At 41.4% G+C, this 25,246-nt stretch overlaps 1 protein-coding gene across 3 annotated transcripts in view; it reads right to left on the bottom strand.

Moving 5' to 3' along the window:
- Positions 1 to 25,246, bottom strand: part of ASTN2 (astrotactin 2) — an 818,428-nt gene that overhangs the window by 414,113 nt on the left and 379,069 nt on the right. For all 3 annotated transcript variants that reach the window (XM_068248102.1, XM_068248105.1, XM_068248104.1), the window contains exons 7-8: positions 23,761 to 23,845; positions 12,997 to 13,071 (exon numbers count right to left, since the gene is read on the bottom strand). In XM_068248102.1, coding sequence (XP_068104203.1) covers positions 12,997 to 13,071; positions 23,761 to 23,845 — 160 coding nt within the window. The remainder of the gene's footprint in view (positions 1 to 12,996; positions 13,072 to 23,760; positions 23,846 to 25,246) is intronic.

Genomic DNA, 25,246 nt, shown 5'->3' with positions numbered 1-25,246 from the left:
GCATACCTGTTCAGTGAACCCGCCACTGCATACCTGTTCAGTGAACCTGCCACTGCATACCTGTTCTGTGAACCCGCCACTGCATACCTGTTCTGTTCAGTGAACCCGCCACTGCATACCTGTTCTGTTCAGTGAACCCGCCACTGTATTCCTGTTCAGTGAACCTGCCACTGCATACCTGTTCTGTGAACCCACCACTGCATACCTGTTCTGTGAACCCACCACTGCATACCTGTTCAGTGAACCTGCCACTGCATACCTGTTCTGTGAACCCACCACTGCATACCTGTACTGTGAACCCACCACTGCATACCTGTTCAGTGAACCTGCCACTGCATACCTGTTCTGTGAATCCACCACTGCATACCTGTACTGTGAACCCACCAATGCATACCTATTCAGTGAACCCACCACTGCATACCTGTTCAGTGAACCTGCCACTGCATACCTGTACTGTTCAGTGAACCCGCCACTGCATACCTGTTCTGTTCAGTGAACCTGCCACTGCATACCTGTTCTGTTCAGTGAACCCGCTACTGTATTCCTGTTCAGTGAACCCGCCACTGTATACCTGTTCAGTGAACCTGCCACTGCATACCTGTTCAGTGAACCTGCCACTGCATACCTGTTCAGTGAACCCGCCACTGCATACCTGTTCTGTTCAGTGAACCCGCCACTGCATACCTGTTCTGTTCATCAGCCAGGCGACCATATGGGCTGTAAAGCCACCAAAACCTGCACTCTTGCCATGGTGTGCACCAGTCCAGCACGGCCGTCACTACACAAACAGCTGTTTGCGGTGCGTTACACGGTGAGTTTGGTGTGTCAGTGTGAAGCAGTACCTTAATTACACTACCTGATTGATGTATACACATGCAAGATGTTTTAAAGCACTTTAGGCCTGTCATTTAGCATTCAATGTGATTTCTGCCCTTAAAACGCTGCTTGCGTCAAATCCAGATTTTTCCCGGGGACTTTTGGCATGTATCCCACTCCTCCACCTGGGGGTCCAGGTGTTAGACCCCTTGAAACATCTTTTCCATCACTTTTGTGGCCAGCATAATTTTTTTTTTTCAAAGTTCGCATCCCCATTGAAGTCTATTGCGGTTCGCAAACTTTTACGCAAACCGAACCTTACGCGGAAGTTCGCGAACCCGGTTCGCGAACCTAAAATCGGAGGTTTGGCCCCACTCTACTGGTAAGGTGCATCACTGCAAAATGATTGTTTATTGTGTGCTCTGCTCTGAAGTGAACCGAAACAATATCTGGTCTCCCAGAGTACACTGGGACAAGAAGGCTCTGTGTCATCATAGCCTAGGCTAAACATACTTGGTAGTGCAGGGTTACATGCCAACATACAAGAATATATACATAGAGGAAGTGTTTCTGATGCTGAAAACAGGATAATAAACACAAAATTAGGTATTCTGAATAATGTATTACATTCTTCTCTATGTCGCAGTGGTGTCTCTTTAAATATAAAGTTTAACTTATAGTACAAAACAAAATACTGTACAACAGTCGATGGATTTTATTTGCATTTGACTTTTTTTTAGTCCATTTTTTTAGTTTCAATAGTTTTTATTGAAAATTCTAAAAGATATCCATTCAAAAAAAAGGCACAATAACCCCATGCAGGGGGATACATAATGCAGCAAAACATAAATAATAGTCAGAAAAATATGACATAATCTGACATGCACAGAAAAGGGTAACTTGTGCATAATAAAAGTAACTCAAATATCAAAAAGGAACTATAAATAAAAAAGAACAATAAACTGAAAACAAAAAGGAAACACAGGAACATATTTGAAGTGTGGCCTCGACAGCCAAATAAGAAATCAGGTAACAAAGAACAGCATGTACTGTAGGCATCTAATGTTGGCATAATCAACCAAAGGAGTCCAAGTGTTAGTGAACTGTAGCATACGATCCTCCATGGCTGCAATCATACGTTCAAAAATCATAACTCTATGGACCCTGGCAATAACACGATCTAGGGATAAAACAGAGTTCTTCCAACGGGAGCCAAGATATGATTTGGCCAAGTTAGCAATATGCTGAAGTAGCCTATGTGCTAGATGTCTCATGTTACATTTGTATTACCAAATAACAGTATGGATGGGTCCTTGGTAAAGGGCTCCTGAAGTACTGCAGCCAGTAATGCACTTGCGTCCAGTAGGTAGAGACCAATGGGCAGGTCCACCACATGTGCGAGATGGTGCCCCGAGCTCCACAACCACGGTAACATAATGGGGAAGCCTGCAGAAAAAAATAGAAACTTGCACCAGGGTAAGGTATGCTCTGTGGAGGAGCTTCACATTGGTCTCCAATATGGAATACTATAGACTACCCTTCATAAGAGTTTTAAAACAATGAGTGTCTAATAAGCGGAGAGGTGAAAAGTCGCCCTCCGACTAAGCCAAAACTGGGGCCATACTGGACTGTGGCCTGGTAGCAAGTAGATTATACAAATAAGAAATGACCCCACATTACAATGGAGTAGACTTACACCAATTCTCAAAGTAGGCGGGGGAGGCATCAGAAGGAAAAGGACCTATAAAGTTGTATACTTGGCGTAGTTGGAAAATTTAATGAGGTCTGCTAGACAATGTTTTAGCCACCGTAGCGGCCAGAACCAATTGTCCAAAGGCGTAAAAGTTAGAGCATTTGGTATAACTGTGACCAACTTGCCAGCCCAAGTCATCAGAGAGTCCATGTATTTTGATGTGTTCTGACAGATAGGGAGGGCGAGGCCTGTAGACCCAGTGTACATCTGTACCGTTTCCAAATCTGCAGGGTATGATGTGTGTAAAGAGAAGAGGAGGTCAATCTGGTAAGATTACTATGGGAGGACCACACTACAGATTCTATTGCCAGTAGAGAAAGGAGCACTTTGCAACCCATAGTGGAGCTTATGACCTGCTTGAGTAGGTGTCACATGCGCAAGTAGGGGGGCCACATAGTATTTATGGAAATTAGGTACAGCAGAGTCACCCACCGATCTTGGGAGCTGCAGCCTCTTCAAAGCTATTCTTGGTGGTTTATGTGCCCAAATAAATGTAATGGCTTCTTTCTGAAGCCAAAGCAGATTTAGGAACCATGACAGGTAGGACCCTAAAATAATATAACATTTTTGGAAGGAGGGTCATGCGAATAGCATAGATAGGACTACTCAGGGAGATTGGGTACTTCTTCCAGGTAGATAGCAAGGAAATTAAGGAGGCAATCTGAGGCTTGTAATTAATTGCACACATATACGCCGGATTTCTAGTTAGTTTAACACCTAAATATTTTACTTATTTAAACTGAAGCTTAAACCCATAGTGAGACGTAAGTGCTGAAATAGAATTATATGGCATGTTACATGGCATTAATTCAGATTTAGTGACAGGGCCGGATTTATGGGCAGCCCAAATAGGCCCGGGACTAGGGCGGGGCTTGAGCTGGGGCGGGATTGCAGCTGTTTAGTCCTGCGGTATGCAGGGCAGATTGCTACATATAGCTGCGGGTGGCCACCGACAGCCTGGTCTGGCTATCAGGAGGTAAGAAGGCAGAGGGAGGTGATGACGCTGCAGGCTGTTTACAAGTGACATCTATGCCTGCAGCCGAGTCCTCCCCCCCCCCCCTCTCTGTCCTGTAACGGAGCTGTGTGTTCTGCAGCCACGCCCCCTTCTTCTCCAGGCTGCTTGCTACACTCAGCCTCACTGCGCAGAGATTCAAATCTTGAGAGCTGTGATCAGTGAAGCTTTGAACCTTTCACAGGTATTTAGGAAAGTAATAGCAGCCAGTTATAAAGATATCTGCCGTCAGCTGCTTTAGAGATAAGCTCACTTGGGGAGGGAAGGGGGATGGGGGCTGCTGCTGATTCTTTTCTTCCTAGCATGTCAAGCAAAACAAACCGTACAGCTGAGTCTGCATTTCTGCAATTCTTTTCCTCCTGCTCTTACTAGTCTACACTTTTCTGCCCCATCAACGTCTTTTCCTCTCCCCTCTCTGCAATGTAGTGCTCTATTTCCCTCTCATCTTGCAGTTCCTAACCCCCAATACACATCTTCTATAGTACTTTACAGAGTAAATTATCATGTCACTTACAGAGGTGCTCACAATCTATCCTACCATAGTCATAGTGTAATGTTATGTCCTACCATATTATTATTATGTATTTATATAGCACTGACATCTTCTGCTGCACCTACCCAAAGTACATAGTCATTTTACTGACTGTCCTCAGAGGAGCTCACAATCTAATCCTACCATAGTCATACTGTAATGTCCTACCATATTATTATTATTATGTATTTATATAGCACTGGGCTGGCATCTTCTGCAGCACTTTACAGAGTACATAATCATGTCACTGACTGTCCTTAGAGGAGATCACAATCTAATCCTACCATAGTCATAGTCTAATGTCCTACCATATTATTATTATGTATTTATATAGCGCTGACATCTTCTGCAGCACTTTACAGAGTACATAGTAATGCCACCGACTGCCCTCAGAGGAGTTCACACTCTAATACTACCATAGTCATAGTCTAATGTCTTACCATATTATTATTATGTGTATATATAGCGCTGACATCTTCTGCAGCACATAGCAGAGTACATAGCCTTGTCACTAACTGTCCTCAGAGGAGCTCACAATCTATTCCTGTCATAGTCATATTCTAATGTCCTACCATATTATTATTATGTATTTATATAGCACTGACATCTTCTGCAGCACTTTACAGAGTACATAGGTATGTCACTGATCGTGTTCTGAGGAGCTTACAATCTAATCGTACCATTGTCAATCTGTCCTCCCATATTTTATTATGTATTTATATAGCACTAACATCTTCTGCAGCACATTACTGAGTACAACAGTCCTGTCACTGACTGTCCTCAGAGGGGCTCACACTCTCATCCTACCATAGTCATAGTCTAATGTCCTACCATCTTATTATGTATTTATATAGCACTGACGTCTTCTGCAGCACTTTACAAAGTACATAGTCATGTCACTGACTGTCCTCAGAGGAGCCCACACTCTAATCCTACCATAGTCATAGTCTAATGTCCTACCATATTATTATTATGTATTTATATAGCACTGACATCTTCTGCAGCACTTTACAGAGTACATAGTCATGTCACTGACTGTCCTCAGAGGAGCTCACACTCTAATCCTACCATAGTCCTAGTCTAATGTCCTACCATATTATTATTATTATGTATTTATATAGCACTGACATCTTCTGCAGCACATTACAGAGTACATAGTCATGTCACTGACTGTCCTCAGAGGAGCTCACAATCTAATCCTACCATAGTCATAGTCTAATGTCCTACCATCTTATTATGTATTTATATAGCACTGATATCTCCTGCAGCACATTACAGAGTATATAGTCATGTCACTGACTGTCCTCAGAGGAGCTCACAATCTAATCCTACCATAGTCATAGTCTAATGTCCTACCATCTTATTATGTATTTATATAGCACTGACATCTTCTGCAGCACTTTACAAAGTACACAATCACATGTCACTGACTGTCCTAAGTCAATGTAAACACCCTTATCTTGTGACGAGTAACCTTGAGATGATACTTAATGTTATCCCTTTTCCCATAAATCTATTCTCAAATTTGTACCCTCACCCAAGATTTTTTAGCTTTTAAGCCACATTCACAGTGGCCCTTGCATTACCTGTAACAGCAGGAATGCGACAGATGAGGACAGTGGTGCCATACGTTATGCTAGCATCGTGTTGGGTACAGTGAAGTATAAAGTCAATGAAAAGTATGCTTCACTGCTACTGTTATCGCTCGCGTTTAGTAGTAACGCTCTGCATGCACTACATAAGTGTAGCAACCTGTTATACCGCAACTGCCGCAATCTGAATATAGGTGGTGCCTACACCGCTTCACAACACAACACTTTAAACGTAGCCTTAATCTCCACTAACCGCTTTTATTTTACTTTTGGCTAACTTCAGAAATACCTGATCGATGAGTATCCCTAACCACCCCTCTTCCCCATGTAGGATAACCCTATCTTAACCCCACTGTAGTCATGGGGCAGCTGGAGATAGTGGGCCTAGGGTGGTAAAAAGTACAAATCCGGCCCTGTTTAGTGATATTAAGGGAGAGACCAGATATAGATTTAAAGGTATCTAAAATCTGGAGAAGGGGGGGAATTGATGTGTTATGGCCAAAACATCAGTGAAAAGGGAGATTTTGTATGAGGTATTTCCAATCTTGAACCCATGTATATCTTCTGAATGTCTTCTTAAATAGGCAAGGGGTTCCATGCATATGGCAAATAATTCTGGAGAAAGGGGGCAGCCCTGGCGAGGTGCCTGCTCAATGCTGAATGACGCCGCTTGCATGGTAGGGAGTTTAAGGGCAGCTGAGGGAGAAGAGTAGATAGACATAATGGCTTGTAAAAAAAGGCCCAAAATCCCAAACCCCTGTAGTGTGCAAAACATATAGGACCATGACAAGGTGTCGAATGCCCTTTCTAAGTCGAGAAGGAGGAGAGCTAGCGGGTGCTTAGTACGATGGGCATGGTGAATAATATCTAAAATCTTCCTAATGTTATCAGTGTGGCCTGCCTCAACCAGGGTTCATAAATTTGTTAAAGTGGGCCACCAAAACAAAAATTCTGTAATCACAATTAATGGGAGTCTATCTAAAGCATTTACTATGCAGAATGGAGTGAGGGCTCGTTTCCACTATTGCGGTGCGGAATCGCCTGGATTCCACCACTGATGAAATCGCATGCGGATGCGATTCTGCATGTGTTTTTTGCCGCAAATTCGCATAGGTGAGGGTATATGCGATTTTAACCATGTCACTGCCTGTGTGAATTTACATTGGTACCTATGCGAATTCGCATGCGAATTCGTGGCAAAAACCGCATGGGGAAAACGCATGCGATTTCCCTATTAAATACATTGCATGCGGTTCGCATGCATTCCACTCGCAGGCAAATTCTGCGGCTCTTTTGTGCGTTTTTTCACCGCTTAAAAAAACGCACCTAAACAACGCTACAGTGGAAACAGGCCCATCCACTTGCATTACATGTGCGAATCCGCATGCGTTGGACGCATGCGGATTCGCGATAGTGTAAACGAGCCCTAAGACAGGGTTGTCCGCTCTCTCCTATCCTTTTTAATTTGAGTATGGAAGTATTAATCTTTATAATCCAAAATGATCCAGGAGTCATGGGTTGGAAAATAGGGGACTATGAAAATAAGATCTTGGCTTATCCGGACGATCTGTTAATGACTGAGTAATCCACAGTTTTCGTTGGATAAGGCGCATGATATCCTTAAGGGATTTTGTAAAGTTTAGAATTTCAAAATAATACAAAGTCAGTTTTATTGAATTTAGGTTGTGATCACTATACATTAGAAGAGATCCAAAGGAAATATCAGTTTAATTTTACAAATACTAAAATTAAATATCTTGGGATTTATCTCTGCAGAAATGTTGATGATGTATTTAACCCTCTGGGCGATACAATTATATCGCCCAGGAGGTGGCGCAGCACTATTTTTTAAAAATTTTTATTTTTTAAATCATGTAGCGAGCCCAGGGCTCGCTACATGATAGCCGCAGCGCAGCGGCATCCCCCCACCCACTCCGATCGCCTTCGGCGATCAGAGCAAGCAGGAAATCCCGTTCAGAACGGGATTTCCTGCTGGGCTTCCCCGGTCGCCATGGCGACGGGGCGGGATGACGTCACCGATGTCATGGACGTCGTGACGTCGGAGGGAGTCCAGAAACACCCCTCAGCGCTGCCTGGCACTGATTGGCCAGGCTGCGCAAGGGGTCGGGGAGGGGGGGGACTGCACGGCACGGCGAGCGGCGGTGGATCGGCGGCGAGCGGCGGCGATCGGAAGTTACACAAAGTGCTAGCTGCGTGTAACAAAAAAAAATTATGCAAATCGTCCCACCAGGGCCTGAGAAATCCTCCTGCGCGATATACCCCGAGCTCAGCTCGGGATTATCGCTCAGGAGGTTAAGGAGAAAAATATAACTATGCAAGAAGAATGTATAAAATTACTAAAAACAATGAAAAGTTTGCCTCTTAATGCTATAGGTAAAATTAATTTTATTAAAATGAAAATCTTGCCAAAGATGAATTTTGTTATGCAAAATCTTCCAATAGAGGTGCCTAAATCTTGGTTTTCGTTTTGGGACATAACATTTGGTGAGTTTATTCGGAGGAAAAAGAAACATAGAATAGCTTTTGGAACGATTAATCAATCCAAAAATAGGGGAGGAATGGGGGCTCCTAATATCCAACACTATTATAGGAGCATACAATTGGATAGATTATTAGATCTAAGGATTGCATCGCCCCAAAAGTTCTGGTCCCAATCTGAGAAGGAGTTGATAGACTTCGCTTTGATAAAATCTTGGCATCCAAAATCAGTAAGGAAGGTATTATGGGAGGCTGCCCACCCGCTTCTTACTCCTACTCTTCAAACATTTGCAGAATTGCTGGATGTGGGTTATAAAAGGAAGGAAATCTCTCCCCTTCTGAGTTTAGGTAATAATCCGGCTTTTGAGCCTGGTCTGGATCCAAGCTGGTTTAAGGATACAATGTTCACCTCGACGAATACTCTATAAATTATTTGAATTGTGGAAAAGGAAATAAATTCAAATACTTACAATTAAGGAGTTTTATCTCCAAATATAAAGGCAAAATCAGTAGTCAGTTAAATTCATTTGAAAAATGTTTTCATAATGCCGTAAAGTTGGAGAAATCAATATCTAAATTATATAATTTCATAGGTGGGTATTTTGACCCTCCTCTTCCCTTTTACTGTGAAAAATGGAGAAAGGAGCCAGAATTTTTATGTGTTCAGGACTGGGAGAAAAATTTCAAGTGTATTTGGCTACCTCATAACCCTGCGTTTCAATTGGTTAATTATAAGCTGGCAGCAAGGTGGTATGTCTCTGCAGCCCGGTTGGGCGGGATGGGGGCAAGTACGGAAGATATATGTTGGCGATGCCAAACTGTTAGGGGTTCAGACAGACATATGTGGTGGTCCTGCCATAAGATTCAATAATTTTGGATGAACATTGCGGCCTTCTGTAATAGGAAGGTACAAAGTACTTGTAAATTTACAGAACAGACCATCATTTTTGGATTAGGTGAAGATTCTAACATAACCATCCCAGCGGCTATAGTGGCTAAGAGATTAATAGCCCTTAAATGGAAAAGTGTAACCGCTCCTGAGATAAAGGAGATGGGAAATTTTATGGAATTAGAGGAGTGGGAGACAGAAGAACAGGCCCCTAGTAGAAAACTAGATAAATGGCGAGCAATATGGCTGGAGATCTGCCATGATTGACGTCATTGGTAGTGGGAAGGTAGGTGGAGTCCAGGGTGGGAAGATGAGAATAGGGTGGCTAGATAAGAACTGAGTGGTTTGAGTGGCGGTGTACTGTCTGAGTGGTAATATGTGAGTCTACAAGGGGGGGGGGGGGGGGTGTGGCGTGGATGTTAGGGTGGTAAGTTTGGGGTGGAGAGAATGGTGATGAGTTGATTGAATCAGAGTTTTCAAAATAAGAAGGTAGGTTAATTAAAAATTGTATATGGGAAAGTAAAGCTTGTCCTTTTATATGTGTTCCTGTTTTTCCTTTGTCTGTTTTATTGAGCATAAGTGTAACAAAGTCATCTGATAAAAATGACCAATGATGATAGCTCAGCTCAACTCAGGAGCACGGCTATGAAGTTATGTACCTACCGGTTGAGCATGTGACTATTCTGAGGTAAAAAAATAAAAGAATAAAAAAAAGAAGTGAAATGGGCTATAATTGGAGGGGCTTAAGGGGTTACGATCTAGTTTAGGTATGACCAATATAACTGAGGCTAAAATTTCTTAAGGGACTGGGGCACGTTTAAGAATAGGGTTAAAAAGCAGGTAGTTTAGCTTAAAATATGCACTTTTTTCTATATAATAGAGAGCCGTATACCCGTCTGGGCCTGGGGCTATATTATTTTGGAGGTGTTATTTATTCAACTTCTTCAGTTGTGATTGGGACATTGAGCTGATAAGCAGATAAGTGGGAGAAATATGGAAGTGAAGAATTGGCTAAAAAATTATGCATTTAGTAGTGGAGGAGTCGGCTGGGGGTATAATGTAGAATAATATCCAGGAGATGGTAAAAATGGCATCTATATGAGAATAAGATCTATGATGAGGAGAATATCCCCTGGAAGTATATCCCCTGGAACACCCATGATGCTCCCTCCACATGCCTACTAAAGACAGGGAGTCCAAGAGATTATTGAAGACCTTACGTTCTTTTGGGATAGCTTATCATAGGTGGCAGTAGAGGAGAGAAGATAATAAAAGACAAGATGATAAAATCTCCACACCAGTAAAGTGTGTCATAGCGCAATTGTAGAAGACGATTAGAGAAGACAGAAAATGTAGCCAGAGGCTCACTGGGGTGAGCGTTAGAATCAACAAAAACATATTCGTGTAGTGAGCAACATACCTATCACAATTATAAAATGGCCCTAATCATCCAGTATGGTCTACTCAACCTCCAGATGAAAGGAGTTGTGAAATACCAATGCTACTCCCAAAACCTTTTTTAGTTGGAGAAGAGGATAAATACATTTGCTTATACTGAGGATGTATAAATTTAGGGTCGGATGTTAAAGTAAAATGAGTTTCTAAAAGGGTCAGTACATCCTGTTTTTGGGATAAAAAATTCTGCATAGCCTTATGCCTCTGAGGAGATATTAAATAATCTCACATTATGAGATATACTGCAACATATGGCAAAATGTCAGTAAGAAGCCGCAAAATAAAAATTGATATATAGCAGGGAGGAGCAATGCCTCTGGAGGCCAAGCAGATATAGCATGGACAGCATTTAATACTAAAAGGCATGTTGAAGTCACATAAAAAAACAACAGTAACAGAAAAACAAACAAACAGCAGAGGAGAAAACTCCTCACATTAAGAGTCACGGATGCAGGGAGCCATACTAAAGGCACCAGCATGAATGATTCCAAGTAGGGTGGCAGCATATTACACTCAGGAGACCTAAAAACCGCATAGTAAAAAACAGCACTGGAATGCAAACCCCTAATCTAAGTCCTTCAGAGGTCCACAGCAAAAGATGTGCATAGAAATTAGTAAATGATAACATCATAGGGCAAGAATGGCTATGAGAATATGTTAATAGAAGAACTAGCATATGGTAATGAATCCAAAAAAGGAACAAAGGAGTTATGTAATATAACTGTGAGATATAGATATTGAACATGTCCTTCATAGGAGACAAGTGCAGATGACAATCCCATAATATAAATCAGGAAAGGGACGCAATGTATCTACCATCACCCATCAGGTCATAATTAAAGCGTATGAATAGCAAAACATAAGATGTTCCATACTGTAAAGGAAGGCACCAGACCAAGGTAGCTTAAGTCAAGTAAGCAATGGACTGAGGGAGGTACAGTATATTTGCATAAGGAGATAAAGAAATTAAAAGCAAAACAAGTAAAAATAAATCCAACATTACTTGCAAAAAGGGTCAAAAGGGACCTGCTTCAATCCACGACAGGAACATGAGGTGAAGTGGGGAAGCGGAAGGGTTACCAGTTCATCGACTTTGGGACGGGACCTCCGTCCAAATCTGAGAAGGCCTAGGTGGTCTTTGAGGCAGGGGCCTGGGTTCTGGCAGAGGAAGCTGGAGATTGCACAGTTCAAGGGAGCATTTAGCTTCTTCAAATGTTCTGCAAACAGAATTCTTATTGCCATGTTGATATGTCAGGGAGAAAGGAAAGTCCCACTTATACTTTATATGGTCATCAATCAAGGCCTGTGTGACAGGCCTAAAGTTTCTACATCTGGCCTGAGTAAGTGGGGAGATAACAGCAAATAGATGAACATCTGTAGGGACCCCAGGAAGTGTAGAAAAAGTATGAGCAGCTGCTAGGATGGTATCTCTCATTTCTTCATGCTGCATCTTGAATACTATGTCCCTGGGTAAATCTGCATTGCCTGGACACTGAAGTGCTCGAAGTATGCGGACAATCCTGAACTCCTGAGGGTCCAGCTGTGACAGCAGAGCAGCAAATAAGTTAAGTGCCATCGCCTTAAGATTACTAATGGCCTTGGGGATCCATCAAACACAAATATTTGCCCGCCTGGATCGATTCTCGAGGTCTTCTAACTTAGGTTCCTAAGTGCGTATTTTCTCCCCCTGGTCATCCAATTGCACTTTGTCAGCCTCAATCACATCCACCAGGCCACCTACCAACCCGGTTATCTACCTCCCTGATCTGCTTGGATAAGTCCGTGGCCGCCGTGGTGAGTTCCCGCTTGAAGAGACAGCTGATGTTATTGTAGAGTTCCTGGAATTGTTGAGCAGACATGGGAGTCTCAATGGGCCGCAATAGGGAGGCTGTGAAGATCGCTGGGATCTACTTATCAGCCATGGAGCAGAGGTCTGCAGCGGGTTGAGCTGTGGCTGCCATCTTGGACCTCATGGTGGTAGGCGCAAAGTATGCCATTAGCTTTCCTTGCTGCTGGGCGGCTGCCTGAGGGGATGATTTCCCCTTCTTTCCCTTCCTGGACATGCCCTAGGACTGGGGCAGGTAGATGGTAATGTAAGGAGCTGGGAAGGGATGCATGGTCTGATGGGATCAGGTTCCCGAGGAAGGAGCTCGCAGATTCATCAGCCGCTCATCGCGAGTCTGCGCATGCGCATTAGTCCACTTTTTTTTAAAATGTAGCCTATCATATTGTGCTGTTTGAAGTGTACTGTTGCTGATGAGTGACCAAATGTTAATCAAACACAAATGATATACCGTTTAAATGTGAATATTAGGCTTTTGAATACAAAATGCAACTACAAATTTAAAACAGACAAAAACTAAATTAAATATAAACATGCATATTGTACATAAGCCCTATACAGTCGTTGAAGCAGCTTGCATTTACAAACTCAGTATGCTCTCATACCTAAGAGTCTTCTCTGGTGCTTGTTGTCCAGTCACTAGATCATAGCCTCTTTCCAGTGTATTGTAAGGCCATGGGCTGAAAAAAGAAAACATGAATTAGATTGCTTATTCAGGGACGCATACAGTACTTCACAAAAGTGAGTACACCACAAACATGTTTGCAAATATTTTAACCACTTCACCACTGAGGGGTTTTACCCCCTGAGCACCAGAGCAATTTTCACCTTTCAGCGCTCCTTCCATTCATTCTTCTATAACTTTATTATTACTTATCGCAATGAAATGAACTATATCTTGTTTTTTTCGCCACCAATTAGGCTTTCTTTAGGTGGGACATTATGCCAAGAATTATTTTTTTCTAAATGTGTTTTAATGGGAAAATAGGAAAAATGTGGGGAAAAAAATAATTATTTTTCAGTTTTCGGCCATTATAGTTTTTAAATAATGCATGCTACTGTAATTGAAACCCATGAAACGTATTTGCCCTTTTGTCCCGGTTATAAAACCATTTAAATTATGTCCCTATCACAATGTTTGGCGCCAATATTTTATTTGGAAATAAAGGTGCATTTTTTTCAGTTTTGCGTCCATCCCTAATTACAAGCCCATAGTTTATAAAGTAACAGTGTTATACCCTCTTGACATAAATATTTAAAAAGTTCAGTCCCTAAGGTAACTATTTATGTATTTTTTTTAATTGTAAATTTTTTAATTTTTTTTTAATTACAAAAAAAAAAAAAATGGGGAGTGTGTGAGGTAATGAGTTAATTTTATGTGTAAAAGTCATTTATTTGTATGTGAAAAATGTGTAGGGTGTAGTTTACTATTTGGCCACAAGATGGCCACAGTAACTTTTTGTTTTAATGCGACCTCCAAGCTTCCTTCCGGAAGCTTGGAGGAAGAATAAGGAGGCTGGACACGTGAGTTTTTTCTCACAATGATCGCGCTGCCCATAGGAGAGCAGCTGATCATTGCGGGGCTTAGATCAACGAACGGGAATGGATTTTCCCGTTCATTGATCTTTGGGCGAGCGGGCGGCGGCGGTTTTACTAGCTGCGGGCGGCGTGTTTACGAGCGGGAGCGCGGGCAGCGTCGGGAACGCGGAAAGTACGTGTTTCTCCGTCCCTGGTTTTTAAAGGATGGAAAGAGGGGCGGAGAAATACGTACGCGCGGGGGTAAAGTGGTTATTATATCTTTTCAAGGGACAACACTAAACATATGACACTTTGTTAAAATATAAAGTAGTCAGTAAACAGGTTGTATAATAGTGTACATTTTCTATCCCACCAAAATAACTCAACACACAACCTTTAAAGTGGACCCAAATTAAACATACAAGATTTCAGAAATAAAATCTATTTTCTAAATTATAATAATAAATAGCAGCCTTTTTCAGCTGCATGATGACAAATATAAAATATTTTACATTTATTAGAGGAACCCCTCCCTTCCTTTTTATATTGCTAGGACAGAATCCGGCAGACTGTTGGAGGAGATAAAAAACAAAAACAAAACACAGGCTGCTACAGATGATGTTACAGGGGAGGTGATCAAAGCTTGTGTGAGATTTCACATAGATGACGCCCCTGTGAGGGAGGGTAGCTAATGACAAAAACACCCATGATCTAAAACCTCCTACTAAGCTCATAAGTAATGACTGCTCTTAGGCTTTGCATGTGTCAGAGTGGTGCAACTAAATATTTTGAATAAAAAAAAATATGTTTGGTTTAGGTCCGCTTTAATGTCTAAAAAACTGACAAGAAAAGTAAGTACATCACTAAATGAAGACTGTCAAAATGTTTTTTATGTAAACATTTTCCCTCTTCAGAGGCAAACAAAATAAATATAATCAGTTGTAGACTGTAATCTATGCGATCAAATCTGTAATATCAAAGGGAGATACAAACTCCACAGAATGCATACTACAAAAATGGAGAAGACTGTCGTCCTTCGTTTTGGAGTATGCACTTGGTGAGGATTGTATACTTTATGGTCTACAACTGATTATATACATTTTGTGTGCCTCTGAGGAAGCAGCTTCTTCCCATGAAACACGTGTTAGGGTTTTTGGTTTTTTTGCTGTTTCTAACGTTTGTCAAACCCAAACGTTATTCTACACTTTGTCCAAAAAAGTAAAGAAAAAACAAGAATTAGATACAGCATGGTTGCCAATACCATACAATGGTTAACCAGGACAGATTCCACTCCGATTGCCTTTTGCTTATAGACTTATAAGTGCTGGCAGCATTGCTGGTAGCATTGCTACGGAAGATTAAGAGGTTCAGGTCAGCCTGAAAATTGGCCTTCATGGCACTCATCCCATAAGGAAGCCTCCTCTGAAGATGATGTACAAGATGATGTACAATAAAGACCACAGTTTGTTGAAGACAAGCAGACTAAGAACATGGATTACTGGAACCATGTCCTGTGGTCTGATGAGATCAAGATAAACCTATTTGGTTCAGATGGTGTCAAGCATGTATATTGGCAACCAGGTGATAAGTACAAAGACAGGCGATTCTAAAGGTGGCCACACACAATACAATAAAATGATCTGATTTTATGGCAATTCGATAAATATCATCAGATCTTCTAAAAAAATCAAAAGCTTTTTTCTTCATTCGACTGAAAAATCTGATCGGATTTCCATTTTTTTTTTTCAATTTTTATCGATCCGGAATGCTGGGAATTTTTCTTCAATTTTTATAAAGATTGTATGGTATGTGTTAGATTGTCAATTTATTAATAGGAATAAAGATGAGTCCGGCACCATCCACTTATATGCTCTTCAACTTTATTTGCAGATCACTGACATATACAACGTTTCGGAGGACTAACCTCCTTTCTCAAGTTCAAGTTTGAGAAAGGAGGTTAGTCCTCTGAAACGTTGTATATGTCAGTGATCTGCAAATAAAGTTAAAGAGCATATAAGTGGATGGTGCCGGACTCAACTTAATTCCTGCTTATCATTGGAACTGCTGGCTGTCAGTTCCATCTCCGGGCACATTCCATATTATCTGCTGGTGAGCGGCTGTTTTCTACTTTTGAGTCATTTTATTAATATACATGCTAGCAATTTCTCAGAGTTTCCAATCATTTTTATCATAATTGGGGAAACATTTTTACATATGTGTGTGGTACATTGGTCATATTTTTGAAATGTTACAATCAGAAACATTTTATTACAATTCTTGAATTGAACAGATATTTAAAAAATTGTATGGTGTGTGACCACCTTTACAGTCAAGCATAGTGCTAGGAGTCTCATGCTTTGTGGCTGCATGAGTGCTGTCGGCACTGGGGAGCTACAGTTCATTGAGGAAACCATGAACGCATACATGTACAGTACAGTAACATACCGAAACAAACCATGATCCCCTTCAAACTAGTCTCCAGGGCTGTATTCCAAAATGATAATGACCTCAAAAACACCTCCAAAACAAACACTGCCTTGCTAAGGAAAAAGAGGGTAAAGTTGCAGGACTGGCCAAGCATGCCCACAGGCCTAAACCCTACTGAACATCTGTGGGGCATTTGAAAACGGAAGGTGGAGGATGGAAGTGGAAACTAAACGGAAAGCCTTTAATAGGCTTCTCAATACAATACAATACAATACAATAACATTTGTAAAGCGCTTTTCTCCCCATAGGACTCAAAGCGCATAGCTGTGTCTCAGATTAATACAGGGTTTCAGGCTGGGTTGTGTTACAGAGGAGATAGTCAGATGTTCATGAATGCCAGACTGAAAAGGTAGGTTTTCAGTTTAGACTTAAATGCTTCCAGGGATGGGGCTGTCCTGATTGGGTGTGGCAGGGAGTTCCAAAGTGTAGGGACAGCATGACAAAAGGCTCTGTCTCCAAAGGTTTTGAGGTGGACTCTGGGGGTGACCAAGGTGTTACGTCCTTTTGATCTAAGATTGTGGGGGGTGTGATGTAGTTGCAACAAGTCCTTCAGGTATCCAGGGCCCAGATTGTGCAAGGATTTGAATGTCAGTAAGCCAATCTTAAACAGAATTCTCCATTTTATCGGTAGCCAGTGGAGTGAGCTCAGGGTTGGTGTTATGTGGCAATGGCGGGGTTGGCTCGTTAACAGCCTTGCAGCGGCATTCTGTACTAATTGCAGGCGGCGTAAGTCTTTCTTATGCAGGCCTGTGTAGAGGACGTTGCAGTAGTCTAACCTTGATGTGACGAAGGCATGAACTAGGGTTGGAAGATCCTCTGAAGGAATTAGGTGTTTAATCCTTGCAATATTCCTTAGGTGAAAGAAGGAATGTTTCACAACAGCTGAGATTTGATTCCTGAAGCTTAATTTCCCATCAATCAGTACTCCCAGGCTGCGCACACAGTCTGAGTTGTTCAGGTCTGAGCTCCCTATCCTTAGCGGTGTTGGTTGAGACTGGAGCTGCTTTGCTGTTGAGCCCTGGCCCTCGATAACAAGAACCTCAGTTTTGTCAGCATTAAGTTTTAGCCAATTATTATTCATCCACTCCTGAAGCTCAGCTAAGCATGCGTTTATTTGTGGAGTAGGGTCTGTGACATCAGGTTTGAATGACAAATATAGCTGGGTGTCATCAGCATAGCAATGATATGTCAGGCCATGTTTTTGTATGATTTCTCCAAGTGGCAGCATGTATATGGTGAACAGTAAAGGGGATAATATTGCGCCCTGAGGTACACCGTATTTTAGTGGTACAGGGTTGGAGAGGAAGGGCCCTAAGGCTACCCTTTGTGTTCTGCCAGCCAGGAAGGAGTTGAACCACCGGAGAACAATGCCATCTATGCCACAGTACTCTTGTAGCCTGTTGAGTAAGATTTCATGATCGACTGTGTCAAAAGCCGCTGAGAGGTCGAGCAAAATCAGGATGGAACATTGACCCTTGTCTCTTGCAATGAGCAGATCATTGCAAATCTGGGTGAGGGCTGTTTCACAGCTGTGATATTTCCTGAAACCAGATTGAAGAGGGTCAAGGATGTTGTTTCTGGAGAGCCTGGCTTCAAGTTGGAGGTAGACAGCCTTTTCAATAACTTTTCCCAGAAAGGGGAGGTTTGAGACAGGTCTGTAGCTGTTTAGAGCATCTGGGTCTAAGGATGGTTTCTTGAGTAGAGGCCTGACGATTGCTTCTTTCAGAGTAGAGGGAAACCACCCTTCTTGTAAGGAGCCGTTGACTATTTTGTGGAATGCCGGTGTAAATAGTTCAGGGCATTTCAACATGAACTTAGTGGGGCCAGGGTCCAGATCGCAGGTAGTCTGGCGAAGGTTTGAGAGGATATCCAAGATGTCTTTTTCAGTGATTACCTTAAAATCAGACCATGGTGGTAGGCTATTTTTGCACCTGTTATATGGCTCTGCATGGGTTTCTGGGGCTGTGAATTGAATGGCAGATCGTATGGAGGAGACTTTGTCTGAGAAAAAATGGGCAAATTTCTCGCACAGTTCCTGTGAAGGTCTGATGCTGGATTTCCTGCAAGATGGATTGCAGAGACTGTCAACCGTGCGGAAGAGTTGGGCAGGTCTGTTGGCTGCATTTGCAATTTCGTGAGACAGGAATAAGGACTTCTTTTTGTTAATGGACAAAAAGTAGGGATAATAAAAATTGCACCCTGCAGGAAGAAAATACAGAGACAACAGGAGCCCAAATGGTGCAGTATGTCACAGTACCAGAAGCATGCAAAATATGCGAATGTATTATACTCACAAAGGTGGGTTGCAGAAGGGCAACCGACCACTAGAAGCAGGTGGAGATGTATAACCCCGACTCCACTCGGGTGACCAGACAGAGCTGGTGATGGTCGCACTCTTGATAAAAAGCAAACCTCAAATGACCTAAACTGGTCAAAGAGGGTTGATCCCCCTCCAAAAGGAGGGTGAAGGCACAAGGTAAAGGGGGAAGAGGCGCCCAGAGCAGATAAAATACGTTAAAAACAAATAAAATGAAAAAAGTGAGGTGGCTTACCTCAATGAAGACAAATTCACGTATTAATAGAATTTTATTGCACTGGCAACGCGTTTCGTGGGTGCATACCCACTTCCTCAGGCCAAATAGCAGTGCCTAATAGTGCTTGTAGCCACTAGAGGTGCCTTATTTGTGGCTACAAGCACTATTAGCCACTGCTATTTGGCCTGAGGAAGTGGGTATGCACCCACGAAACGCGTTGCCAGTGCAATAAAATTCTATTAATACGTGAATTTGTCTTCATTGAGGTAAGCCACCTCACTTTTTTCATTTTATTTGTTTTTAACGTATTTTATCTGCTCTGGGCGCCTCTTCCCCCTTTACCTTCTTTTTGTTAATCATCATTTGATATTTTTTCAGGTGAGCAATTAGGGAAAGTTTGTCATCAGGAGACTGATGTTTGCGCCACTTTCGTTCCAGTCTGCGTCCCTGTTTCTTTAGTTCCTTTATAGAGTTGTCAAACCAGCGAGCGTGATGTAATGGTGCGGAACGTTTAATCTTTAAGGGAGCTATGGCGTCAAAAGCGGCTGAGACATCGTGGTTATATTTAAGGACCATGGATTCAAGGCCTAAGTTGTGATCTGTCAGTCCACCTAGATTGAGGCTGTTCTGAAGGTGTTGGGGTGTCAAACCTTTCAAGGAACGATATTTTATTAGTTCTTTCACTTGGTGTTTTGTAGCCGGTGCTTTATCATGAAGGAGTGAAAGAGGATTTCAGTGGCAACCTCTGAAGATCTAGTGTACTCCATGCACAAAAGAAAATAATGGTGGGCCCCACAAAATACTGACACTTGGGACCATATGGAATTCACTTTTTCACCTGCGTTTTCTCCTAGGTGATATTTTTAAACTTGTCAATAAAATGCCTTTTAAGCCACCAGAAAGCAAGGAAATACTCAAAATAATTTTTTGATAGTACGATTTTACCTACTTTTTGGTACTTTTTTAATTGAAAAGTGCTGAAAAGTTATTTTAAATCGAAGATGAAAAAATATCTCCTGGGAGAAAAGTCAGGTGAAAAAGTGAATTGCATATGGGCCTTTGTGCTCACTTTTGTTGCCAGCGGTTTAGACATTATTGACTGAAACCCTTATTCAATTAACACTTTCACCTGAGTTTTTACCTAGAAGATAATTTTTCCTTTTTGGTTTACAGTATTTTACAATTGAAAGAGTACCAAAAAAATTGGTGCAAAAAGTACTATCAGAATTATTTTAAGTATTGTCTTGTTTGTTAGTGGTTAAACTGCATTGTATTGGCAAGATGTGAAAACATCACCTAGGAGAAAACTCAGTAGAAAAATTGAATTACATAGGCGCCCGTGGCCCATATGCAGTTAACTTTTTCTCCTGAGTTTTGTCCTAGGAGATAACTTATCTTCCATTTAAAATAACTTCCCATCTGTTTGCTATTGAAAAAGTACCAAAAAGTAGTTGAACAAATATTATCAAAATTATTTTGCGGATTTTCCTGCTTGTTGGGCTTGTTGGTGGTTTAAAAGGCATTTTTTTACAGGTTTAAAATATCACCTAGGAGAAAACATAGGCAAAAAAGTTAATTGCATATGGGCCTGTGTGTGGAGTTATTTAGATGGGACAGTGAATTTACACTATAATTTATACAAGCTGTACACTGACTACTTTACATTGTATCAAAGTGTAATATCTTCAGTGTTTTCCCATGAAAACATATATAAATATTTACAAAAATGTGAGAGGTGTACTTTGTGTAACCACTTAACCTATTTTGGTTCCTGGACGTAGAAACTACGTCCAGGAACCATGCGTGCTACCGCGCCCTCCCGCGGCCGATCGCGCGCGTGCACGCGCACTCCCGGCCGCGGAATTCGGTAGCCAAGCAATCAGTGAATCGGGCTATAGTGCCCGATCACTGATTCCTCTCCCCCGCTGAAAAAGCGACAGCTTCTCTCGGAAGCTGCGCCTTTTCTGGCTGTTCCCTCCCCGATGTGTCACTCTAAGCGTGTGTTATGCTAAGAGTGTCGTCATGTAAACAAACTCATGGCCGCCATCTTGTGGCCAAAAAGTAATACTACAACTGAAAATAAAAAAAAATGAAAATCAACACACATTTACATTACAAACCTATTGTTTACTTTCCACCCTCCCAAAACTACCCAAATAAAATGTTTACTATAAAAAAACAAAAAACATTACAATAAAAAAAACAACAACATGTAAATATTTACCTAAGGGTCTAAACTTTTTAAATATCAATGTAAAGATGAAATATTTCTATATTTTTTTTATTTTAAACTTGTAAATAGTGATAGATGCAAAACGGAAAAAATGCACCTTTATTTCCAAATAAAATATTGTCGCCATACATTGTGATAGGGACATAATTTTAACGGTGTAATAACCGGGACATATGGGCAAATACAATACGTGAGTTTTAATTATGCAGGCATGTATTTTAAAACTATAATGGCTGAAAACTGAGAAATAATGAATTTTTCCATTTTTTTCTTATTCTTCCTGTTAAAATGCATTTACAGTAAAGTGGCTCTTAGCAAAATGTACCCCCCAAAGAAAGCCTAATTGGTGGCGGAAAAAACAAGATATATATCAGTTCATTGTGACAAGTAGTGATAAAGTTATAGGCTAATGAATGGGAGGTGAACATTTCTCACGTGAAAACGACAGAACCTGAATGGGTTAAGTACCAGCGGTCTCTGCCCCCTTAAGGACCAAAGACCACTGGTACAAAGAGGAAATCCCGATGAATCGCCGGGCATACCTGCCACAACCGCCAATCTAAAATGTCCTTAATTGTGTTATCAACCATCTTTAGAAAAGGAATGCCTATTTGAAAGTTATGCTAGTGGGTTATTGTTTTTGGTTAGTAAAAACAATAAAAATAGACTAGCAAAAGCCACAGTTTGTGGGTATCTGGAAGCACCTTTCTGCAAGATAGGTTTGTTTTGCAACCCGAAAATAGCAACAGGTCGATGGGTTGGACTAGCAATGTTATATTGTTCCATGGATCAAAAAAATTCTTTCACTAACATTATACTTTACATTAATTGAAAGAGAAAATTTCAGAACTACCAAAATGTGTTTTTAATTTTGAACCCACCAGCAAGCAAGTTATTTTAATCACTTCACTCCACAGGTTGTTTTCTGCCTTCCGCCAAGAACGATTTTCACCTTTCAGCGACCCTCTCATTCATTTGGCAATAACATTATCACTGCTTATCACACCTAAATGATCTATATCTTGTTTTTTTGCCACAAATTAGGCTATTTTGAGTAATTGCTTTATTTTCTATGAATTGAATTGAAAAAATACACTGTTTCTCAAATGTCAGCCCCCATACCGTTATCATTGCCTGTACATGGACTGTTTTGAATCAAAAATAATCATTTAGGAGGTGTTCACCCATGTGTTAGTTTGCATGCTTTTTTCTCGCATTGAAAAAAGGCAAACCACCACACAGTGATAAACACCCAATGTTAGGTCATGGGTGGTTGACATTGGTTGACATTATGAGCAAAAATTGCATTTGCATTCAAATTTGGACAGTCCATGGCTGTTTTTTGGACATTGTGCATGTTCTACTTTAACCTTCCCTTTATTTACAATTGTGCTGCTGTGGACAATTGCACACATGGTTTCGCACATGAACACATGTGCTGTCCCAAATCCTGCATGCAAAAATACATGCACGATTTTGGAGCAACGTGAGCTCCGGATGAAATCCGAATAGGTTTCATTTGGATTTCATCCAGATAATTCCTGCATCTGATGTGGCTAGTGAGCATGGGTTAAACTTACCCAGAAACCATTTTTTAATCCCTCCCACGGCGCGTCCCATGCAGGGATAATCACCGAGGTTAATCACGAGTGATTACTTGTGATTTAAATAAGGTTTAATTGCTGCAGGTGCGGGGCTGGATGCGGCGGGGTTAATTATCCATAATGCCGCTGTCAGCCCTACGTGTCAACGAGCTTGCAAGCGTCCTATTGGTCACGTTGCAAGCCTCCCTATGGCTTGAAGGAGGAAGTGCGCCATAGCCATAGCGAGGCTTGCAACACGACCAATAGGAAGCTTGCAAGCTCATTGATGCGCAGGGCAGACGGCGGCATTATGGATAATTAACTCTGCCGCATCCAGCCCCGCACCTGCAGCAATTAAACCTTATTTCAATCACGAGTAATCACTCGTGATTACTCGTAATTAACCTCGTTGATCATTCCTGGTCCCAAGCTGCGTTCAAAGCCACGTCACATGACTACCACACTTCCTCCTTCAACCCGTAAGGAGGGTGCAAGTGGTAGTCATGTGACGCGGGTTAGAACGCAGCATGGGGCGCGCTGTGGGATGGATTAAAGAAAACGGCTTCTGGGTAAGTTTAACCCCCGCTCACCAGCCACATCAGGTGCAGTAATTATGTGGATGAAATCCGAATGAAACCCATTCGGATTTCATTCGGGGCTCCTCACTATTTTGGAGCACACCAGCGGGAACCTGCCCTAACTGCCACAAAATATCTGTATATTTCTGAACAACCTACTTGTTTACAACAATCTCAGTGTCCATGAGAGATATCAGGTCATATGCAAGTTGATATTTTCACACTTTATCAATGAAATGCCTTTTAATTAAGCAAATAGCAAGCATGAAAATACTTAGAAGTACTTTTTCACCTACTTTTTAAACTGCAGAGAGATAAAATATTATTTTAAAAAGAAGATGAAAAATTATCTCCAAGGAGAAAACATAGGAGAAAAAGTCAATTGAATATAGTCCATCATTAGATTTAATGTGGATCTGATATTGCAAGAACTTACCCTTGACTCTGTCCCCAGTCACTGCGTACACATAAGTGTGGATGATTTGGATCTGGTGAGTAACCCTCATAACAGTTACACTCACCTATAAAAATGTAAATAAAAAATGCATTTATGTCAGAAAATAAAATAATTTGTAAGTACATCATTAAATGTTGAAAAAAATGTAATCATTTATTTCACCATCTATCTACAGTATCTATCTATCTATCCATCTATCTATCTATCTATCTATCTATCTATCTATCTATCTATCTATCTATCTATCTATCTATCTATCTATCTATCTATCTATCTATCTATCTATCTAATCTCAAAAAAAGTGAGTACACCACTCACATTTTTGAAATTGTATATTATGTCTTTTCATTAAATGGGGCAACACTGAAGATATGGCACATTGATACAATGTAAAATAATAAGTGTACAGTTTGCAAAACTGTACATTTGCTGTCTCGTCCAAAAAAAAAAAAAAACCTTAGCACAGCTGTTAATGCCTAAACCACTGGCATCAAAAGTGAGTACCGCCACAAAGTGAAGAATGTCAAAATCCTGCCAGAAATGTCAATATTTTGTGTGCCCACCATTACTTTCCGGTGGGCACATCTCTAGCAACCGCTCCTACCTGTCCCTCTGACACCACCAAACTCCTCATCTATGCCCTTGTCATGTCCCGCCTGGACTATTGCAAATTTTATCAGGCCCCCCCTTAAAACCGTATTAGAAAAAGAAGGGACACTGAGAGCCCAATATAGTGTAGTAAGTTGGGTGATGGGTAAATGAAAACGTATATGATAGATATACTCACAAGTCAGGGTTACCAATTAGGCAACCACTGTGTAGGCAGGTGAGGAGGTTAGGCCTGTCCTCACTCAGGATTAAGAGGTCGCTCTCTGTAGACTAGGAGAAGAAAGGGTATTCAACCCCACCACCAGGGGTGGATGCTGATATTGTAAGGAGAACAGAGGAGCCCACAGAATAAAATATATCTAAAAATGTTAAAATGCCTCGGGAGGAGATGGTGGACTTAACCCCCCCCCCCCCCCCCCCCGAAGCAGACATGATACTCTGTCGGTTTTAGTACAAACAAATTTATTTATATACTCCAACATACAGCACAATGCGTTTTGCGGATATACTGTATTCCCACTTTTTCAGGCATTAACAAACAGGAGTACACACAGTGCAGTCTTAAGGTCACGATAAGTGCTTCTGCCTTACATGTCCCGCCTGGACTATTGCAAATTTTATCAGGCCTCCCTTAAAACCGTATTGCCCCCCTTTAAACGGTACTGAATGCAGCAGTTAGACTGATCTCATCACAGCGCCTCTACAAATCCTATTTGTAAAGCCCTCCACTGGCCCCTCATCTACTTCAGGATCAACTTCAAAATTCTGTGCTTGGCCTAAAAATCGATACACAGGACCTGACCTACCTGACCTCTGTCTCACATACCAGCCCACCCCCTCTGATCCTCCAATGACC

The sequence above is a fragment of the Hyperolius riggenbachi genome, chromosome 8 (assembly GCF_040937935.1).
Source record: "Hyperolius riggenbachi isolate aHypRig1 chromosome 8, aHypRig1.pri, whole genome shotgun sequence".
In the NCBI taxonomy this organism is placed as follows: domain Eukaryota; kingdom Metazoa; phylum Chordata; class Amphibia; order Anura; family Hyperoliidae; genus Hyperolius; species Hyperolius riggenbachi.
The sequence above is the reverse complement of the archived record's forward strand: the minus strand, read 5'-3'. Positions and strand labels throughout refer to the sequence as shown.